The 22,716-nt window shown below is 49.3% G+C and overlaps 2 protein-coding genes across 10 annotated transcripts in view; one reads left to right on the top strand and one right to left on the bottom strand.

The window, feature by feature from the left end:
- The window catches only part of LOC119387056 (growth factor receptor-bound protein 14), a 257,802-nt gene extending 247,364 nt beyond the window's left edge, over positions 1 to 10,438 (bottom strand). For 3 of the 8 annotated variants that reach the window (XR_007415386.1, XR_007415387.1, XM_037654356.2), the window contains exon 1: positions 9,919 to 10,438. Coding sequence is in view for 6 of the 8 variants with exons in the window: in XM_037654356.2 (XP_037510284.1) it covers positions 9,919 to 10,158 (240 nt within the window). In the remaining 2 variants the exon portion in view is untranslated. The remainder of the gene's footprint in view (positions 1 to 9,918) is intronic. The other 5 variants (XM_049413348.1, XM_049413350.1, XM_049413349.1 and 2 more) reach the window with 5 other exon arrangements.
- Positions 1 to 22,716, top strand: part of LOC119387053 (carbonyl reductase [NADPH] 1) — a 606,874-nt gene that overhangs the window by 420,080 nt on the left and 164,078 nt on the right. The gene's annotated exons all lie outside the window — the stretch shown is intronic.

Raw genomic sequence — 22,716 nt, 5'->3', positions numbered from 1 at the left:
GATGCCCCGGCTCATCCTGTAAATGCCGTGCAGCGTGAGGCGCAGGCGCAAGGGCCGCGTCCGCGCTTGCCACAAATCGGCGCACGTCAAATTATAGAGCGCCTCCGCATTCAGTTATTGGGAATGATTTTGGCTCTACGGATGATATCTCGTGCGAGAGACAACGGGCCTTGCAACAACCCATCGGGGAGATTTAGCGTCTTAGCCATAGGCGTGCGCAGGGTTCCCCATTAGGGGGGGGGGGGGGCAAAGGTTCGTCGCAGCGCCCCCCACTCTACTAAGTCAATGTATGGGGCAGATTTTGCGCCCCCCCCCCCTCTTGGGTGCCTAGAAGGGTCAATGTATGGGGCAGATTTTGCGCCCCCCCCCTGCCCCCCCTGTGCGCATGCCTATGGTCTTAGCGTATAACGCAAAACTTAGCGTTCGCTAATTCGCCGAGAGTATAAAAAGAAACTCAATCTGGTTTACAATATAAAGCGGATGCAGTGTTTGGGGCTGAGCGTACGCTAAGGTGTTTTGCGTTCCACTGAGATAAATCTTTAAAGTTCTCATTAGGACAATTCCAACGATGTTTTAAGTTCAGCTGCACCTTTCAGAGATTGAGGCAAACCGAGTCAAACGTTCGGAGTTAGTAATTGTCTAATTTTCTCAACATTCCTTAAATATCACCGGGCACTTGCTGGTCAGCCAAAAATGACGTAAATCACAGGCCACATGGGCCTCAGAGTTTCTCAACGCGACCACAGACCTCAGAGACCATGGTGAGAAGTCGTGCGGGTTCCCAAAATTATGCAAGCGTGTGCTTCGCGTGATTACAGACTTATGTTAACTGCAGCGAGATTTTTGTTTTTTTTCTTTATGGTTTAGCTGTCAAAAGCGCACATTTATTTCTAGCATCGTGTGGCGCGCATCAGCTCGTATACACTTCAAGCCTGCTTGCTCGGGGACTGCACGGCTGAAGACCCAAAATTTCGCTACTTCGCCTTTAAAACCCTTGTTTGTTTCTAGAGCAAGCCACGTGGCGAACAGCGCTGACGTTGGAACACGGGATTATGAACTGAACAGATATGATTGTTCCTGGTACATCCCTTTCTAAGGAATGCCCATGACATGGCCCTGCAGATCACCGACATCTCGCGTTTCAGGGCAGTCATTGAAGACCGTCTCACAAGTCGGCGAAGTCACACCGCCTAACCTGGCTCGCCATTTTTATTAGATATGCCCATCCCTCATGCGATGCCCTGCACTGGGACCTTAGGGGTATAATGCATATGAATCAATCCCTCGTCCCGTATACGCTATGTGTTCGAAGCTGCGCTACACGAGATCAGCTAGTATGAGCTCAAATTCATAATGTCCAAAGCGTGGGAGGTACAAACGACAGGCGGCGATGCATGCAGTAGCACGAATTCCGGGAACGACTCTGAGAAAAAAGAACGGACGGTGATAAACACGAAGAACGGTAGAACGTGCAGGAGTCTGGGGGGCTCATAAATTGGCGGCGCAGGGCGGCCGAGGTACATCTAATTGGTGCGACGTAGTGCTTTTCCCTGTGCGTGCGCGAAAGAAGGAAGGGAGGGTGACGTTAAGGTATACATTGCAAGCGCACGTCGCGGTAAACAACACGCGCCGTGCAAGACGCGAGCGCGCCAGTGCGGAAAACAGGCAAGTGAAAAAAGAAGCGCTCGCACTGAAGAAAGAAAAAGTCCCAAGAGAAAAAATCTACGCGACAAACAACCCGTACATACGGGAGGAGGAGGCGCTCGTAAAAGCCGCGCATAAAGTAAACACCGTGTAGCGCTCGGAAAGACCCGGAGATCAGGGGCGTAGCCAGAAATTTTTTTCGGGGGGGGTTCAACCATACTTTATGTATGTTCGTGCGTGCGTTTGTATGTGTGCGTGCCTATATACGCAAGCAAAACTGAAAATTTTCGGGGGGGGGGGGTTTGAACCCCCCCAACCCCCCCCCTTGGCTACGCCCTTGCCGGAGATGTCTGCGGAGAAACTGCGCTCGCTGCAACGAGGGCTCGGGCGAACAGCGGGATCAGCAGTGTTGGCGACTGCGCGAGTGAGTGTCGCAACACGTGTATAACGGCACAGACGAGAATGACAGCGTGAAGAGGGGGAAAAAAAAGAAACATGAAAAGGCACGCGTCCGCTCAGTAAAAAGGGGGTGCGCGAAATTACCATGCAAAAACATGTGCGAGGAAGTTAATTTCCCGAGGTTTTTCTTGTGTTTTGCTTTCCACCGAGGAAGGAAGGTGCCGCGTCACGGTGCAGGCTTGAGATTTCGTTGTTTGCTTTATTTTTTTTGCATACCTTTTTTTTTTGTTACAAGACAGCGCATCGCGAACACTCACTCCTTACGCGGTATGCGTCATCGCGTGTCATACGCGAGGAAAGACGGACACGCTGGCAGTGTGACTTGCCGCGGGGTGGATGACGTCATGCACATTGCGGCATTTCTTCCAACTCTTCCTGGTATTGTGGGAGCACGCGGACTCTGCGCAACGTGTACGCGAGGCGCTATGTAAATACGCTGTTAAGCGGGGCGCCTGCCCTTTTCTCATTCGCGCCGGCGAGCTAATTAAACGTATCCGACACGGCGGCGGCTGTAGCGTTGCATGCCGGGAAAACGTTCGTTTTGCCCACGTTTAAAATTCCGCGCCGTTCTTGAGAATATGAGTGGTTACACGATTGGCGCTGCTCCGCCATCTTTCCAGCTGTATGCGATCAGCGCGCACTGAAATGAACAAACCACTTATATAGAGTGACATATCCCCGCTGCATCACTCGGTGAATCAGTGGCTGCCCCGTTCTGCATGCTGAGCAAGAAGTCGAGGGTTCGATTCATGTCCTCTGACATCCTGACGGAAGTGGGACGCGTAACGGTCCTGTGCTCGTGTTCCTGTGTTTCGAATGGTCAGGCCGATCCAATATACTCCCCACACATGGAGCCTATATTGGTGCTGCTTGTAGACGGTAGAATCAATCAATCAACCAATCAATCGATCGATCAATCAATCAATCAATCAATCAATTAATCAATCAATCAATCGGAAGCTATGTGGTAGAACAATATCTGTGAGTTCGGGCACGTCTGAAAAGGAAGTCATTCGCGAAACAATGGACGTGAAAACAACCGGCAAAGCTCATGGAACTCCCAAGTTGCCGGCCGGATCCAGTCGCGCGTGTAATCGCCGCGAAATGATTAACGCTCGAGAAGCACCCGTGTACCTTTTACACGCTCTGCTTCACAATAATGTAGCCGTGTAGGATGGAAGCTATATTGCTGGCGCGCCAGACAAGAAGAAGAGGCAGGCATCACGTGATCACGAACGTGCCGCGGCCCCAGTTCCTCTCCTCTTAAAAACGCCGTTAGCCTGTAGCCAGCCTCGCGAGCTCTATATAAAGTCCGTCCTCTATATATAAAACGTCAAATTCAGTGTCACGTTATTTTTTAGAGTGGCTATATATACCTACACGGAAGTGCAACAATGTTTCAATAACAAGGCCTAACCAGCACCGCAGTGATTTCTTCCTCCGGTCCATCCTTTTTATTATTTTTTGTTCCACGTTCCGCTTCTTTACGTGCACGTGTTATATACGCCAACTGGACCAATTTTCCTTCTTGTGCTTCTGATCGGAACAGGTTAGGCTGACCCGGTTAAAATCGACATAGATGCACCGCAGCGGCCGCAAAAAGCCGCGGGCTCATTGAATTGCGAATCACCCGTGTTTCCCAATTCCGATAAGACAAAAATATACATTTTTTTTTCTTTCTTTTTCACTGAGGTATACACGCATACAGCAGGCAGCAGTTACCGGACAGTCGGAGGTGCTCTACATAGATTATACCGATGCGCCACGTTCGGTTCGGAGTGCACCTTCGTGAGAAAAGTCGTTTGTATAGATATAGACAAGCGAGCACCACGCTCCAATAAGCACGATACTTGTGTATGTACACGTTATACTCAACGTCACATACGTTCCTTAAACGGGTACGCGTATACATGCACTTTGCAAGGCGTGCCTCGCTTTTAGGGAGAGAGAAAAATCGTGTCTAGATTATCTTCGTGGCGTTCTATTTTCTCTCGCTCTCTATTCGTCATGTTTAACGCAACTCATCACTTGCTTCCGAAACACGCGAACATTAAATAATCGCTCCAAGATCGGCTCGCACCCACAACGGCGGTGATTGCGCAATACAAAAAAATGCCGCACGGTCGATGGCCACGGGGCGTATACGTTGATACGGCAAATGTATCGAAGAGCTCCATCGCGCTGCTCCGCTACGTATGTATGGGTGTTCGTGCGCGCTGGCGTCAGTGAGACATTGACGATCACGAGGAAAGAGACAGACTTTAGTTAAAGGCGGAGACGTTAGAGAGTTTTAGAATAAGGTACGCAAAGCTTCGCGTTACTGTTAGCGTTTGCCGCCACTGCGCATGCGTCGTACGCCATCCTCATGCATGGGTCCCAGCGTTAAGCGGCGAAAATTGGCGTGCGTATGAAACGAACGTTACCTTTGCGTACCATGTTCTAAAACTGACTATTAGCCTAATTTATCTCCTAGCTTACTGTAATGTAGGTTCCGGGTGACAACAACGGTATACACAGTGATCACGTATAGACACATGAATAGCATCATGCAGACGGTGAGTGAATGCCGCTTCTAATTGGAGGCCGGCACCCCGGTGTCGCGCCAGCGTCATGCAGCATGCATGCTACGTAAAATATTACGAATTTACAACCGTTACGTATACGCTTCATTTCAGACTGCTTGGAAGCACGGTATACATCATTTCGAGGCCGTATACGCCCATTTTTATTCGACGACATTATGGTCCTCGATGTGTCTACACGCGCGCTGCGAATAACACTATAGCTTTTATGTTTATTTCGCCAATGTGTGCGCATTCACTATAGTGAATGCCGCACACAAGTATATATACTGTCTTTCAAAACGAGGTTTCGTAGAAACTGGCTACGTCCATTGAACCACCCCTTTCCCCACTATTGGGTGTATATTGTCGCATTCCCACAAGAGATCCACAATTGTCCCAGCACTGTTTATACATATATGTGCTCTGCATACCACATTACACTCGCACTAACACTCGGAAATCAGTTGAGATCCGAAAGGCACACCGTATGTACCCCGCCAATGCAACCCTCACGCAGCTTGAATCGCCAAGCGTTTCACACCGCTCATTATCTAAGCCTTCGAGTTTCCACAGCGCAAGAGATACACTTCGCGAAAGTGCTATACACTTCGAAAGTGTCGAGAGGCGCGCGGAGATGGCAGGGGCGGGGCACTGGCCGAGCGAAAAACGGCCGTCGCTACACACACACCAAGTATATATATGTATACTATATATATATAGCTCCGTTCCAACGGGAAATGCGAGACATGTATGCGACGACGACGACGCGCTCGCACACGGCCCGGCGGGAGCAGTAAACGCCAGTTAACGGTCAATACGTGCCACGCTGCTGGGCCGCAGCGCGAGTGTACGTGTGTATACACTGCACACACTGGGATGGCTATAAAGCCCCTTGATGCGATGAAGCGAAGGGAGGGCTGTCCCGCTAGCCTAACCGTCGCGTCGTATACAGAATCGGAAATAAGGAGAAAAGGGCTCAGATGGGTTGAGCGAAGGCCTCGATGCGACCATCTCCGGAAGGGGTGCGTGTGCTTTAGCGTGTGTAGCCAAACGCGACACTGTATTCGCGCATAAAGACGGCGGCTCAGTTACGATCAGAAAGGCCAGTGCCCCCCCCCTCGTATAACCCGTGCATGGACGGGACGTGGCGCTTGCGCGGCTGCATACGGTCGAAACTGCTCTATATAGGGCACAACGTGCCATGCAGAGGCGAGGCGGGCACGATCGCATCGCTAATCTCACGTAACGGCTGTATACACTGCCATGCGGCTAATACCCAATGAGGAACGATGAGACACCCGAGTGGCCCCACAATTCAGCCGCCCACTTACACGGGACTTTCTCATGAATTATTTACGCATATGCCCGTAACCAGGTTAAATAACAGCATATAGTCGCTATGAAAGGAGGAAGCGGAAACTGGGAAGCAGCGAGTATGCGGTTAGAGGTCTCTTGCCACGGGGATGCCATGCATATCGCGCCCAAATCAGCGCTAGTTATAAGGAATGAATGAAAGCTGGGTACCGTTGGTAAGACGTGCGGGCAATAGGAAACGCTGGCTAGCTTACACGCAAACCCAGAGAACCCAATTCCTGGGAACCCAGTTCTAATAATATTGTTTGGGTTTTACGTCCCGAAACCACGATGATATGAGAGACGCCGTAAGGGAGGGCTCGATCCGCAAAATTTCGACCACCTGGGGTTCTTTAACCTGAACCTAAATCTATACACACGGGCCTCATAATTTCGCATCCGTCGAAATGCCGCGGCCGGGATTCGATCCCGCGACCTTTGGGTCTGCAGCAGTCGAGCACCATAACCGATATGACCACTGCGCCGGGTTGAGAAACGAGTTCTAAAGCTTTTTATTAACTTCGCGGCAACACCGCTTCAGTAACTGTGAGAATTGTGCTTCTGACTAGGAAATGTATCAAATTACAGTTCTAGCACAAGCCATGAGGTACATACACGCGCGAGTAATAATACTATAAGGCCATTTACCGTGCAACGGTCAGCGAGTCGGGGCTGCGTCCGTGCGGTGTATAATGTCGGCCCTGAACACATGCGAAGCGTCGCCAATATGTCCCGCGAATCTATAGCTTTGCAAAAGTCAAGCCCAGGGACTGACCAACATCCGAAGCTCCCCCGCCGCACTGACGGCAGAGCCACATACGTCACGATGACGTCGCACTAATGCCGATGACGCCAGGTCGGACATTTAAGCACAGACTTCATAGCGTCAAATTATTTATATGTCCAGGCTTTCCCAACAGCAACGATCGTTGATCGTCATCTATTTTCTACGCCTAACGAAGTTTCTACGATAGAAAACATGTGAATCAACAAAAAAAAAAAAAAAAAAAGGTTCGCGGAGCTCTTTGATTTTCAATTGTCTCCGAACATAGATAAATAGTTTTCAGCGTGTGTATGGAGAATGCAGCGAGAGCACACTGTCTCGCTGACATTGATCTTTCACGATGGCAGTCGTTAATTAAGGATGACGTTCATCAAAAGCGATCTCTCTAAAATATACGTCCCGTGGCTGCAAAAGGGTCATCAGCACCGATTCAAAGAAAGAATGGACAATCTACAAAACAGTGGCCACAAGATTAATCTTTCCAAATGTCACCGTCTGTCGTCATAATTCGGTTATATAGCTACGTATTTATAAATCTATTCCAACCTGCGTATAACGTGCCGGTGATGACGTCATCTTGTTGCTGGAGCTACGCGAGCTGACGTCATCAACGACGACTGTTTGTCGGGCGGGCGGACGCACCGCCGAGCCGATTAACGCGCGACAATACGCTTAATTTTGGTTCGTTTCTTCTCGTCCGACGTCATCAGCTTTAACGTGGGTGCGCGTCAGTAGCGCAGCCTGAAGCTGTTTTTTATTTTTTATTTATTTTTTTTTGGGGGGGGGGGGGGCAGGTGGGCTATACTTTATGTATGTTCGCGCATGCGTTTGTATGTGTGCTTGAAATATACACATGCAAAATTGAAAAATTTCGTGGGAAGAGGGGGTTAACCACCCTCCCCCCCCCCCCCTGGTTACGCCACTGGAGCGCGCATTCTTACAACACAGCTGCATCCAGCTAACAAAGTGATGTTATTTGAATGAAAGAGACAGATTATAACACTATCGATACATCAAGGTTCGCATAAAACTACTGTCACCACATTTACGTTTAGGATCAAAACAGTGTTTTACAAATAAGAGGCCGCACTATATTTGCTCCATAAGTTAAATGCTTTCACACATAAAGATTCAGCCAGATTAAATCAGTCTTTAAAAAACAAACACCTCCTACGAGCATATCGCGGCGCACAAACTCGTTTAAGCATAAAGGAAGGAGTCAAACATTGTCGTGCGGTCTTTATAGTTAACTTAGGAAATGAAATTCCGGAGCAAGCTCCACGTTTCGAGTACTCCGTGCTACGCTGTCAAGCAAGTCTCATTTTCTAATCGTGCGTTACGTTACTTTTTTTGTTCTGCCTCGTTAAGGGCATACGCCGGGTTAAAGTCGATTTTCGTTCGGTTTTCGGCACCTGTGACATGGTTGCGTGAAATTGCTCCTTGGACGATGCGCTCGCGCTTTTTCACGCACCCAAAAAAAGAATAACGCTTCCTCTCGGCTCACATGCCGATAACAATTAGTACCAATAAAGCAAAAAAAAAAATTACCATGAAGAAATTCGCCTTATGAAGCAGACACCGGCTTCTTGATCTGTCTGCCTTTTTTTTTTTTTTTAACGTGAAGCAACAGTAAGCACCGCACGCAAAATTTTAATGAGTACCGAAGTATGTACTCTGATTACCGATATTCTCTAGCAGTAAAAATATGTTTCATCTTTTCCTGCTACTTATCTCAATGACATCAATACCTGAAGCGTATTCGTGAATTTGCGCTGGTGCGCAATTTCAGCTTCAGTCAAGAACCACACTTGCGCCAACGGCGACGTTACCTACAATTCTTAAGATATCAGGATTTAAACAGCGCGACGCAGGACATACGCAAGAACTGTATCACGCGGTTCTCGCGTCTGTGTCGTGCTGCTTAAATTTCTACAATTTTTTAACCCGCGCAACCGAACAGGTTGAGAACTTACACATCGTTTACGCCAGATATATGCAGAACTTTCACAAGTGGTGCCCTATTCGCAGTATTTTCACGTCATACAAATTGGTAATAAATGTCCACATGCGCGCATGACCAGTGGATCGAATGATGATAGAGATGCCGGTGGCGCGAAAGTTATCAGCGGCACACAACGCGGCGCGCAGCACCGACGGCGCAGAAAAATAAAAGGCGGGAAACTGGGAGCGCCTGGAAAATGCGAAGACGCGGCAGAAGAGACAGACGGACGGAAAAAATCGCGCGCTCGTCTCAAGACCCTCTCGCTTGGGGCGGGTACGTCGATGGATAGATGATGCATTCGAATGCTCCTCGTTTTCACGGACAATCGAACCCAATAATAAGAAAAAAATAAGACGCCGATGCTTGAAGAAGTTGTAATTGTGAAAACCATTAGTGATTCTACAACGCCAATAGTGCGTTTACATGCCGGTACATCGCTCACTCCACGGATTAATTTAGAAACATGAAAAAGGAATACGCGCTCTGCGTGACGGAGTTTTCCGCTTTAATCACGCTCACATTGCGCCGGAGTAATCAGGAAAGAATTTGAAAGAAAAACGCTTTTTGAAAAGAGGATTGCAAATGATGCAGGAGATTAACGCTTAGAAATCACTTGTTTACCACAGGCTGCGCGAGCATACTGTCTGAACTAATATTGCAAGCATTTCCAACGTACTAAGAAGTCTCGCAGCTAAAGAGAAACTACCGACTGCGGATTCACCGACGAACAGTAATTTACGAATGGCGCTGCCAAATGGGGGCGTGATATCTAAGAAGGCAATCGCACACGGTTATCTTCGCCGGGAGCGCGTCGGACGAACTACAGTGCTTCGTCTTTACGTCAACTAATACGGTCAAACCAGGGTGCTCTATTCTGTCTCGTCTACGCACGGCTTCTTGTTTTTCTACATGTCTGCTGCAAGACTTTCCAGACGGGCTGCAGACCGAGATTGGCCGACGACCGGCGGTAAACGGAGCGAAGCGCCAGATCTCGTTCTTCTTTTCTCCTTTTTCCCACGCCGTCCTCCGGAGAGAGGGGCCAAGAGACGCGCGCGGGAAAAACAAGACCCGCAGAAGGAACAAGCCAAGAAGAAAAAAAGAAAAGAACTAACCTCCTCTAGCCAACGGTTATCGGGCGATGCCTGATGCGGCGGCGCTTGCTCCGCTCGCTGCAGGGCGTTCAACGAGTCTTTCAAATCCTTGGCGAAGCTCAACGGGTCCTCCTGAAATTTGGGCGGCGGCGGCGGTTGCTGAATGGGGCAGCTACACAGGCGGCAGTTCCGGGGAACCGACGACGAACAGGGCGGGGCAGTACGATTGGTGGTGGTGGGCCAGCAGCCGAACACCTCCATCTACGCGGCCACACCACGGGTCGTTGTGGACGCTGCGAGGGCGCAGCGGTGCCAACGCGCGGCATGCAGCGACGGGCTGCTAGTAGCACTGCCGGCGGCGCTCGGGCGTCGGTGCTGAGACTCACGGTCCGCCGTGCTTGCGAACGGCTGGGATAAAGGCGAGTAGTAAACACACCGTCACACACACGACGTCGCACGGCACAGCGGCACAAGGGTCGGCGAGCTGGCGGCAAGTTGAACGCGCGTCTTCTGCCTGAGCGGGCGGGCGTCCCACTAAACAACACAACGCGCGCGCCACGGCGTCGTACGGCAGGAGAGTACACTGGCCCGGCGGTGACGCTTGGCGCTTCGGGCTCCCGCCACCAGGGGTTTGTTTACGTCCTCGGGAAATGACCTTCTGCGTACTCGCGTCCCTAGGCGAGTCGCTAGCAATCCCTAGCGTCTTCCCTATAGGTACCTAGACGCTCTGCTCTCCTCCGGCGTCCTACGCCCGTCGGGAGGGCCCCCTTCATACTAGTCCGCGTCGCGACGCCGGCGATCGACGCGCCATTTTGGCCTCTCGCCTCTCAATCTCTGCGGTGGTGTTTCGCCCTCACCATCGTGCAGAGTGCCACCCTCAACCCGGTATTCGCTTCCTCTCTCGCGAGCCCAGCGCGCCCGTTTTCGCAGTGGTGAGCGCCTTTCAGGAAGGGTACGCGCACAATAGTTGCAGATGAGGCCGCGGTTATTTTGGTGGCCTGGCGACCTTCGTCACAGGGCTGTCCTTTTACTTCCTGTGAGCAACGGAGCGCTACTAAAAAGCTCTTCAGTTGCATTGCCCAGAAGCCGGGCAAGGAATTGTGCTTCCTGTGTGAAAAAGTTCGTTTGAACATCTCGAAGCGTGCACGTGACACTTGCCAACCCTGCCACGCTTCAAGTTGTCGTTTAGTAGTACCGGTTTATCGTACGCTATGTATGGAAGTACTGTACCTTTGTGGTCGGCACGTAGCTTTGTTAGTCTGCAAGACCTCTATTAACAACTTTAATCATCTAATCTCGTTACCGCAAGTAATAATAAACTCCTGCCGTTGAAAAGTAAAAGAAGCTGCTGGCTGACCAAGACGGTGCGCTATTTTCGTACATGTTACTAGTTTACATGTTTCAAAAAATTGCTTCATTTTCGCAACTACAATGCGCTTTAGTTCGTAAATAAAAAGCGAATGAGCAAAGTATACCTCTTAAGCGAAATTATAGCTGAAAAAAAAAAAAGGCCTTGCTTCAAATGTCCGCTTACAGCCGCATCGTATATACAAAAGACTGCAGGGGCCTTGTATGACAATTCCTATCAAAAACAACTAATTCCGCATTAGAAGAAAGACCTGATGCAACAATCAAACATGCATTCGATAAGAAGCACACGCATGGTGAATGTAGTACAAAAAAGGGCGAAAGGCCGGTGCCGCGCATGCGCCAATGTTCCAGATTAGCGGCCATATTGTTAATGCGAAAAGCTGAATAGGGACAGCTGCATCACATATATCGCCTGTCATCAGAGACACTTCCACAACTTACCTGCCCGTTGCTCGGATTGATATTTGGTCACAGTTGAATATTTGGGACTATCATCATAATCGCACCGCTTATCTTATGTAAACTTCAAGACGAAGGGCTTTCCCAATTACCTCCAACCGACCCGGTGACGTCCTACGCGAGCTGCATTATGTCTCCAAATTTCTACATTTAATCGCTCCACCTAAGCCTTTGCCGTCCTCGGCCGCGCCTCCAATCTCTCGGTATCCCTTCCTTCGCCATGGGTGACCATCGGTTATCTGTCCTTCTCCTGACCCTCTCTGCTAGAGCTGTGCACGGGCCGTATTTCCGAGCCCGAGCCCGTGCCCGCTGACTTTGTCGAAGGCCCGCCCGAGCCCAACGCCAAAGGGCTGCGAGCCCGCCCGGCCCGGCCCGGCTTTCTGAAGGTTCACTGCGAAAACAAAACATCGTTTCCCGGTAATTTGGCATTTTATTGAGCATGTCAAGTATGATCAAACGACACACGACGAACAGTCTCTATTGCAGAGATTACAAATTGTCGTGCAAAAACAGCAAGCAGTCCAACGATTCCGGCTTCAACGAAGTGCGGCGCTTTTGCATTATGTAGCCCGCCGAACTGAAGTTTTGCCAGCCTGGCAAGCTTGGGATATAAAGTTTGAATCATCATCATCTCTGCTGCTTGTTTAAACCAGAAGACTAAAACTTCAGACGGACAGGAGGGCGATTCCATAGATCTAGAGATAATCGGAGAGCTCATCTTTTGTAACTGCTACATTCTCACCACTGTCGCTCCACTCGCTGAAGAACTGCAATGGAAAGGAAAAGCGGTAAAGGGCGGTCGCGGAAAAGGCGCTGTATGCGTGCTATATTTCGGGCTTGAGTCGGGCTTTGCGCCGGGCCCGAGCCCGGCCCGCTAAAACTCCAAGTAGCCCGAGCCCGGCCCGGGCCCGAGGTGAAAATACGTCGGCCCGCCCGAGCCCGGCCCGCGGGCCGGGTCGGAATCGGGCTTTCAGGCTACCCGGAGCCCGTTCACCGCTCTACTCTCTGCTGTCTTTCTTTCTCTTACACCGCAGTAGGGTACGCGTTTGGGCTGGTTGGTTCGTGATTAACAGTAGAAAAACAGCGCTAAAAGACGGGACGAAGAAAGGACACAAATCACGGCGCTCACTAACAACCAACCGAAATGGTTTTTCGTTGTTAGTCAGCGCCGTGGTTTGTGTCCTTTCTTCGTCCCGTCTTTAAGCGCTTTTTTCTACTGTTATCTCTTACAGTTACGCCTATAATTTTATAATAGTCAAAATTGCGTGAGGTAGCACATTGCATTTGCTTTTTCCATTATCTTTATTCACCATGCAGATCCTATCCTAGCTGGAGTCCTGACCTACAATCTGCAAGAATATAGGCCCATGCACGGGGCTTCAAGCAGTACTTCATGCTCGAAACAGCTGAGGGTGCGGTTTTTGATAGGCCGGTTGGCGCGGGAACAGCACGAAGGCGTGACTAGAAAATAAAAAACACCATCGTATACGTGTTCACGCCAGTGAGGCCAACTGAGGCGTGTAAACAGGCAGTTCTCGCAGCGTTCGGAACTCCTAGAGGTCTGTTTTGGTACTGTCCCTTTCCGCGTTTTTCTTAGGGGTATTTTACGAAGGCTTGATAGTCGTGCACACAGTCTTGGGGGTCGGGGGGGGGGGGGGGGGGCGGCTTCCCTTTAGTTGCTCGGCAAGGCTCCATCCTTCCTGTACAAAAATTCCAGAAACTTCCAAGCCTCTCACCGATATAGGCCTGGCTGCATACACTACACCGCAGTCGAAGCCAGGACACGGCGGGACCAATCACTATGCACTCCTTCCGCTTCCAGAAAGAAAGCACGGGACATGAATGGCATCTTCCGCCGTTGAAAAGCCGCAAGTGTGCGCCGGCTTTTTTTTTTTTTTTTAACCATGGGAAGTGGCATTCTTGGCGAAGAACAAAGACGCCGGCGAAGCGCAGGGAAAGCACGTGTCCCAACACCAGCGCGGCCGGGGCGAAAGCTCACCCCATGCGGACCAAGTGGCTTCCTAGAACCTCATAAAGGCTACTGGCCTACATGGGACCCACCCCGCAGGGTAAATGGACTTGTTTACGAACGGGGGAAGGTGCCGCGAAGAATTTCGGGAACTGCTTTTTAAGTGCCGCGCGCGAAGATGTTTTTGAGCTACCAATGGTTTACCTGAAGTTGTAAACAGGGAAAGAGAGAGAGAAGGAGACGAAGAGGGAAAAGGCAAGGACGTGCCCGGTTGGTTGTCCGACACCTGGAGGACGAAAAGTGGCGTAGATAGAAAAAAAGAAAATGGATGGTAGTATTAAAAAAAAAAACATAAAGATGTCGTTATTGTGAACACATTCGCAGTGACAGTGTACACGAAAACTAAACCTGTCTGACAGTCGGATACTTTGTGGAGTACCTAAGTCCAAGGGTCTCAGTGGATACGTTATTCAGAGCTGAGATAACTGATATTTATTCTCCAACCAAAGTTACGAAGACACGTAAAAACCCGACGTTTCGGAACCAGCTCGGTTCCTTCCTCAGGGGGGACTGCGGCGGCTTGGCAGCGGCCTCTTTAAGGCACTCTCGCGGCGGTTAACGACCCCACGCATTACCGAGGAGCGTAGCCCATGCGCATACACCGGGGGGAGAGCACGCGCTCTTTTCGTCCTCTTCCTCATATTCGTCATTTCTGCTTCGCTCCCAGGACACGTGCGCCGATTTGTCCGGCGTGGGATGCAATAACTCTGATGGGCGAGAACAGAGAGAGAGAGAGAAAGATAGAAAGGCCAAAGAAAGAAATTGACAGAGAGAAAAAGAGATAGAAAGAAACACACACAAAAGAGATATAGAAAAAAGAGAGAGCAAGCATAGCCATGTACCGTATACTATATCAAGAGGTGGGAAAGGGAAGTGAGTGTGAGGATGAGGGAAAGGAGGAGGGCAACGCCAGCGGCTCCGCTGCTTCCTCAGTCTTCGCGCCGCTAGTGCGTAACTGCCCCAGTATTTTTTTTTTTTTTTTCCGAGAAGGTTGTCGTGAAAATCAGCCGCAACATTTGGTCCGGGATAAACGAAGGAGTGTAGTGAGGCAGAACATCTTATGTGCACGGGGCTGTGTTTGAAAGAACGATTTGTTTATTTCACATCCTGACAAAGAGTACCATCGGAAGAGAGCTTCCTATGCGCTGCACATTTTCCCTCACAATGGTGAATCACTGATGTTGTTTACACATCACGATAGATTTATCATCGCAATCTGCCTCCCGCGTGCAGCCTATCGCGTGCCTATACCCCTGCCAAGCCGACTGCTCTACATGACATTGCTGTGCCGTGTGACAAACTCTCTGGAGGATCACAAGACTGGCTTGGTGGGCTATAGCTGGTATTCAATCTCAGAAACGTTACAACGCACACAGATGAGCACAAAAGAACAAAACGCTTTGTCTGTGCTTTCTTCTTTTGTCCCCGGCTGTGTGCGCTGTAACGTTTCTAAGATTCTCTTGAGCAAGTCACTCTACGTGCCAACTATGAGATATCATGTAATTCTCAAGGGAGGGAACGAGCGAAGTACTGTCTTGATCCCTCCCATGTACGAAGTGTCCCGCTGTGTTTACGTTTCGTGTCTCAACGCATCATTTGCCAACCGGCCCAAGTTGGCGCTTTATTGCAAATTAAGCTGTGCCCCGTCACTTTAATGAGATGCGCGTAAGATATGTATACACACGCTGCATGATCGCTTGTCCGGCTTCGCACCAGTTGTAAATACGTTTCAGTTGCTCGCCAATCAACGTTTCTTTGTTTTTTTTTCTCTCTGTTTTTGACCACTAACATCAAATCGCCACAAGCAAATACTTCGTCTCGTACTAACCCTCTTCTTCCCTGACTCCTGTGGCAATCGATTTAACCGCATCGCCGCGATTTTAACCGGAAACGAAACAGTTCGATTTTCACATATGTAATCATACCGGTCTTAATTTGTTTACCTTTGTTTTTCTGTTTTTTCTTTTGAAACAATGGCATACACACGATGCTTGTTTACGTTCTTACAATACTTCTATTGTGTACGCCTGAAATTTTTTGCTCCTTCCCGCTTCTTCTCTGCTTGAGAGAGCAGTATCGTAACACGCGACGCAGCAGGGATTTACGTTATAACCCCCATTCTTACCAGTAACAATGGAAAGAACATACAGCCCCCCTACCCTCGAAGTTAAGATCGTGCTAAGATCGACGATGTTGCTATAGTAACATCGTCGTAATGGTCACGCGCGTATGAGTCCCGTGCGGAGGCTTCTTTGTATACATCACATGACTCGGCCGCAGCAAGTTGGAAGGGCGAATAACGTAAACATGTACCTATGTATTTTCCACCTTTTCTTGAAACCTAGTGTTTTTATATACATCAAACGACAATGTCTGCGCGCACCTGCGTGCGTTCGTGGAAGTCTCGATCGTCACGAGACTCTCGCTGTCAAGAACAACAAGAGGTGCCCGTGGAAGCAAGGTCGCCACAAAAGGCTGTCACCTGCTCTTTCGACTTGCAGCAGCGCGGGCACGAAAGAACTCGCTGACGCGCACATGCACAATACTATATGCGGCGAATATAACGCCATGTGGATTTCTTGCTACATATGCATCGTCGGCTTCTGATGCACGCCGTGAGAATAACGTGTCATGTTTAATGTGGAATCAGATGGTTCTAACATGGTGCGTTCACAAAATCAATTAAGGGGAATGAGCCTTAGCATTAAAAAAGTGTGACTAATGAGCTATTGTATGATTCTAATACAATGCCTTGACAAATTTTAAACAATTAAGGCGTTAAAGGGACGCTCAAGATAAGATATAAATCAATCCAAACTCTATGTTCGCCAACTTAAGAAGAAGAAATCTTTATTGAGTCGTCCTCGGTAGAAGTGCTACCGAGATGTTCCCTAGATGTGAGCTGATGTGGGCGAGAGCACCGGACGTATGTCACAACGTTTGGCGCAAGTCCTCAGGTTCGTTTAAATGTACCGCACGTATACATGCGGTCAGGCACGTAGGCAAGGGGGGGGGGGCGGGGGGCCCGGCCCCCCCCCCCCCCCGAAATCCGTCCGGCCTTCTATATTCCCGGGCAAGTTTTGTTTTATTTTTGCCATGGAAATACTTTCTTTCGAACAATTAGGCCTTGCCCCCCCCCCCCCCCCGAAAAAAAATCCTGGCTACGTGTCTGCATGCGGTACACTTCAGCGCGCCAAACAGTGACAATTACACTTGTGGCTATTTCGCTCTCCGGAGTTTCGGTTTCGAAAGGATTTCATGACTACAGAGAGAGAGAGAGATAATAAAACGAGAGAAAAGCAGGGAGGTTAACCAGAATTGTAGCATACGGTTTGCTACCCTACACTAAGGGGGTGGGGAAAGGCTCTTTCATGACTACAAAACTCATGGTGGCAATGGGCTCGTCGCAGGAAGGACTTCAATTCTCCCATTGGGCCCGACCGCCCGTCTCCTAAAAGGCTGTTTAATGCAATTTCTAAAACTACTGCAGTACTTAATGTATCTAGTCATCTTAATACGTCTGCCGCCGCAGAAAGAGAGTAATACCGAAGGTGGCGAGGAATAATTGCAGTTCCCCTACTTTCAGGACTTTGGGATGCCTTTCTTGAAAGAGCCGGTTTGTACAGGACGTGAGCTTTGCGCAAGTCGACCTCCATGGCGCTTGCGCGAGTTCGTGTGTGCGTTGTTTTCAGCATAAGCGTGCGCACGGGAGAGTGGAGGGCGGGCGCCTCCCCTCAGTCATCTGAAGGGGGGCGCCAATTCTGCTCTTTACCTTTCCTTAGTCGGACCTTTCACGCAAGCCATTTCTTAGTGTCACGGCTGCATGCTTTTTTGATGATTATGGCGACCGTGGACCACTGCATGGTGTCACATTGAAAGAACTGTTTACTTGCCGCCTTCACCACCGCAAAGCCACGGACCAATGGCAGGCCGTCGTGACAAGCACGTCATCGCTTCATTTTCATTTTTGCAAACCGTGGCCGTGCTTGTTTTGTTCTAGACACGATCAAAAGGGGGGGGGGGGAGGTTGAACTCCCCCCCTAAGGGAGAACCTCGCGCACGCCTACGGTTTTCAGAATTCGTGGCCAAGTTCTCTCTCGGCCCTTGGTGATGCCTCGCCTCGCTGACCTTCCGTCATCGTCGGCGGCGTCTCGAGCGCACAAAGAGAACGGCTCGCGAAAGGTCACCACGAAAAAAACAGGTGCAAGGTTTGAGAAACAAGGCTCGATCCACGCACCTCCTTACACCGATACGGACGGGAGCGTCCTTGAAGAAGAACGGCCGATGTGGCTGCAGCTGCGTTATGCGCAAAGCACACAAACACACGCAAACGCCAGAGACGCAAGAAAAAAAAAAAAGACATTTGAGCGCACCTAAAAACACCGACGACGACCGCTGCTGTTTCTTAACGCTGTTCCAAGTTCCTTTGTACACAGAGCAAGAGTCCGGCAAGGTGTAACTGTTACATGATCATCATCACCGTCGTCTAGTTATCATTGTTATCACCATTCTATTTATGTCCATGCAGCATGAAGTCAAGTTAAAGTCAAGTCAACATCAAGATTTATTTACGAAATGCACGGTGTTGAAGGGCAACCTGGGAAGAAACCTGTAGAATACAGTTTGATGAGGAGGCGCAGGAGCCCTCAATACAAGCCGACGATAGCCGAGCCGGGAACCAGTGGCGTAGTAGGCGTAGCCAGGAGGGAGCACACCGGCCCGTGACGTGTACGTACATGTATACTACATATGTTGGCTGTTGTGAGAACCTGCATAGCTGCCGAAAGTTTGGCACCACGGTGAAGCGAGTGCTGCAGCATGAAGGCCGTATATATATACACTGCGAGCTTATCCTTATAGCACTTTGGGGATGGGGGGTATTTGCGCCTTCCCCCCTCCCTCCTCATGCACTCACACGCAGTGTGTTCAATTCGTGAACAGGATGGACTGTATATAGCCCGTTTTCTCAAAACGGCACAAGCGAACGTGCAGGGTGCTGCCGCTGTCGTCGTTGTTTAGCACGATTAATAGTTGGAACATGAGGAGGAGGAGCAGGGATAGCAGTTGCGTTGTTCAAAGAAGGAAAGGAACAAGACAAACGGCGGGCTTTGTAGCTGTGTCGCCTGTCAAGTGGAACGCCCGCGGACCGTCCCACGATCAATGAAAGGTGAATGCTGATAAGGATAGAGAGAACGGCCGCACGAAAGGAGAGAAACAAACGTTACATAAACTATACGCTCGTATTACGAAACCTTTCTTCCAGTGTTTCAGCAGCTGTTGTAGGAAAGAACACCGGGGCAAGTACCGCGCAATTAGCGTTGCTACGAGAAACTTGTATCGCTCCTACGTATAGCACAAATTTGGCTCGCCGAGTCCCGGCCCACGTGGACCTTGTGCGCTTCGCACGGGCACGCAGATGTGGACCACGAGAGCACTTTCAGACGCTAAATAAGAAAAAAAAAAAAGAGAGTATGTGTTACACTTTTCGGCGAGTCTTGGCTCTCCACGTATATGACTCTCTTTAAGGGACACGTTAACTCTATCACGGGTCCCACGACTCTCCGACGAGAGTATAATTATCTCCAGAGAGAGTTCAAGTAACTCCTTAAAAAGAGTCATATACGTGTCAAGTCAGGACTCGCAAAAAAGAGTCAAAGGCCTCTTTTTTACAACGAACGCTGTTATATGAGATCACCACAGCAGGCGGTTTCTGGAGCCGCATAGTTGTCCGCCGCCGCCGTCTGTGTCCGTAACCGCTATCGCGCAAAATTAGAAAAAGAAAAACATCCAGGAACTGATGGAATTTGAACCCGCACGAGAAGCAAGTGTAAATCAGGTTTTTAAAAAAAAAAAGGGACTAGACGCGGGGACGATACTGTTTGCCAAAAGTGATCACAAACCCGTGCGACCGCACGAAAGAGCGAAAGAGCTGTCCGAGAAGCGGAGTACATTTTTATGCGCGCATAAACAGGAAGGACCTCAAGACATTGAACAACGTTCGTGTGTACGGGCGTCACTCCATAACAGGCAAGTTATGTTTCCAAATCTCGTGCGAAATTGTTTCACCCATTACGTGCGACACCATGGACTCGGACACTGCAGACACGGATGATCCGAGTTCCCCAGTGAACACTGCTTCGCTGCAGGCTGCATAATGTCCTGAACGATTCTCCTTCGGCATAAGCGCAAGGCAAACGATAAAAACATGCGCACTACACCAAACGATCCGCCGTATACGAACGTAAACACGGCGCGGTCACTGAGCCGTATGCGCTCCGTTAGCTCGGTGATGGCGGACGGAACACAGGGACTGACGTCACTTGCAAGTTATGTATAGAGGGCGCTCCTGTACTTCGCAAAAATTATGATTTATGGTGTAGTGGATACCTTGCAGGTGTACTTGCATTAGTTGCCCCAAGAGAGTTTAGAACGGGCTCTAGAAATGCCGTTCTTCCAGCTTTCGCTGTGACTGTGCTGCGTGTCCCGCGCAGGCTGGCGTATCTTTCTTTTTTTTTTTTTTTTCTTAAAGTGTACCGCGAAACACTCGTAAGACAAGTGGGAGGGCGGGTTAGGAAAGCCGCCATCACCACGATGCTTGTAAAATAGTTGAGAAACCCTGCGTATACGTAATCGAGTCAGAGACGCGGAGCGACGGCAGACGTTTTCTTTGCTCGGCAGCGTGGGTGCGAGCGGGATGTCGTGCACGCCGCATAGCGCGCTGAAGCCACGCAAGCGCCCGCGACCCTCGTTCGCCCCCCTTTCTTCCTATTCTTCTGCTGCGCCCACCTCTTTCCGCATTCGCGGAAGAGAATCTGCAGCATGAAGAGCGCGCGGTATACCCTAATACCCTTGGACAGACGCCGCCTAGGCATGCACCCCGGTGAAAGAATGCGCGCGTCTACGCGGGCCACCACGGTAATTGCAGACACAAGCGCGCACGTACACACGCGAACCGACTGCCGGTCGCTGTAGTGGTACGTGTGTATACCATTGGCCGTGAATAAATCTTGCGCTCATGAGAGAGAAGTGGGACGGACACGTGCCTCTCGGTCGAAGCAAGAAGCTAGAAAATAAACGCGACGGTGCAAGGAGGTTCGCACCGTGGAAAGCACCCGCTTGCGGCCTGAATGTCCAACGAGACGGAATGTACAACGAGACTGAATGTCCAATAGTGGACATTCAGTCTCGTTGGACATTTCGTCTCGTTGTACATTCCGTCTCGGTTGGACATTCAGTCTCGTTGGACATACAGTCTCGTTGGACATTCAGTCTCGGTTGGACATTCCGTCTCGTTGGACATTCCGTCCCGGTCACAAATTTCACTTTTCCGTTTTCGTTCCACACATCCAATATTTGCTGTGAAAATTTTCCGAATGTGCCCTAACAGAGAGAAAGCGCAAAGACACGAGGGAATAAAATAAGGACCCAAGACGCAAAAAAGAAGTATTTAAAAATAAGAAAAAAATATTTAAAGAACTCCCTTTTGCACCCGTTTGCTCGTGTTCATATAACTTGGTGCCTTTTTCAACAAATCGAGTTGAAAGTTTGCGCTTTCATGATTTTGTTATGTGCGTCATCCCTAAAAATATGTACCTGTAACTTTAGCACAGTTTAACAATTATGCAAAACCAAATAGCCCGGTACCTCACCTTGTTGAGTAATCGATTAGCTTTCAGTTTTTTCTCCGTAATTCGTTAGTTTTTTTAAAAAGTAATTGTAATCGCTGACGCTCTTTCACTGTAATGCGTACAAGTCTGTTCCCGAACCAGTTTTCTTTTTTTTCACTTGAGCTTCACAGCACTAATATCGACGTCATTGGAAGAGTAATAGAAAAGCTCGTGTTCAGGCCGGTTCTGAAAAGTCCTCAAATGAATTTTAAGCATCATAAAAACGGTTTTATTGTCGCCAACGATTACCTGTATGCTATGTGTTGTAATGAAAAATTATTCACGCGAAGCACTGCAAAACGCGAGCAAGATTGGCTACTTCAGCAATAAGCTCAGAAAAAATGAGCAGTTCGCAGCGGATGGCCTGATGCTCTCTTGACTGGCCCAGTGCAGCGGAGCTGTAGGTCACCGCTCATTGCACGTCACTCTAAGTGGGTGTTACGTCCCTAAAACTTTCTTTACGCTTCCTACACAGTGACGTCGGTGTCAGTCGCGCTAGCGATGGGTCTCGATCGCGAGAATGAGCATTTATACAGACTTTGGAAGTGAATTAAAATATATTCTAAACGTTTGCTGCGTGCAATACTTCGTGCTGAGCGTCCTTGCTTACAGAGAAAGCCAACAGCAGGCTTTTATAGCCTCAAAATTTGGTGACACCACCTCTTTAACGGCATAGTCTTTCCTAGGCCGGCCTGCAGTTCTCTTGTAGCCGAAATGCCATGACATGTTTCCATCAAGGTAGTCAAAACAAACTGATATCCCACACTCAGCATGCTTCATAATCATTTCGTGGTTCTGGCGCGTAAAACCCAAGAATTTAATTTTAGAGGAAAATTTCCTCCCTAGCTTCTTCGACCCGCATTCTTTAAGAGGAAAGAAGAATTGTTCTAGGGGCTCGTAGAAAGCCGACAATCAAGCCAAGGAAAGCATAGGTACGTTATTTGTTGATGTTTTTTAACTGTAGTGTAACGAATATGACCTAAATTGAAAGGACTTAAATGGCACGAAAAAGCACACTTTCTTTCGGTGCGATTCGAACCACAAACTTTCGCATTACGCGTCTGATGCTCTAACAATTAAGCTACGACGGAGGGCGCTCCCTCGTCCACTTTGTTGGGTATTTACGCGAGCTTGATCCTTGGGAGTGTTAGCAAGCACAAATCGTCGCCGTAATTATAAGGTTGCGGGTTCGGATCCCACTGATGGAAAGGGTGTTTTTTCGTCTACTTGGAATCCTTTGACTATTGGTTATAATTATTACATCGCAGTTAAAAAAAAGCAACAAATAATGTT

The sequence above is a fragment of the Rhipicephalus sanguineus genome, chromosome 3 (genome assembly GCF_013339695.2).
Source record: "Rhipicephalus sanguineus isolate Rsan-2018 chromosome 3, BIME_Rsan_1.4, whole genome shotgun sequence".
Classification (NCBI taxonomy): domain Eukaryota; kingdom Metazoa; phylum Arthropoda; class Arachnida; order Ixodida; family Ixodidae; genus Rhipicephalus; species Rhipicephalus sanguineus.
The sequence above is the reverse complement of the archived record's forward strand: the minus strand, read 5'-3'. Positions and strand labels throughout refer to the sequence as shown.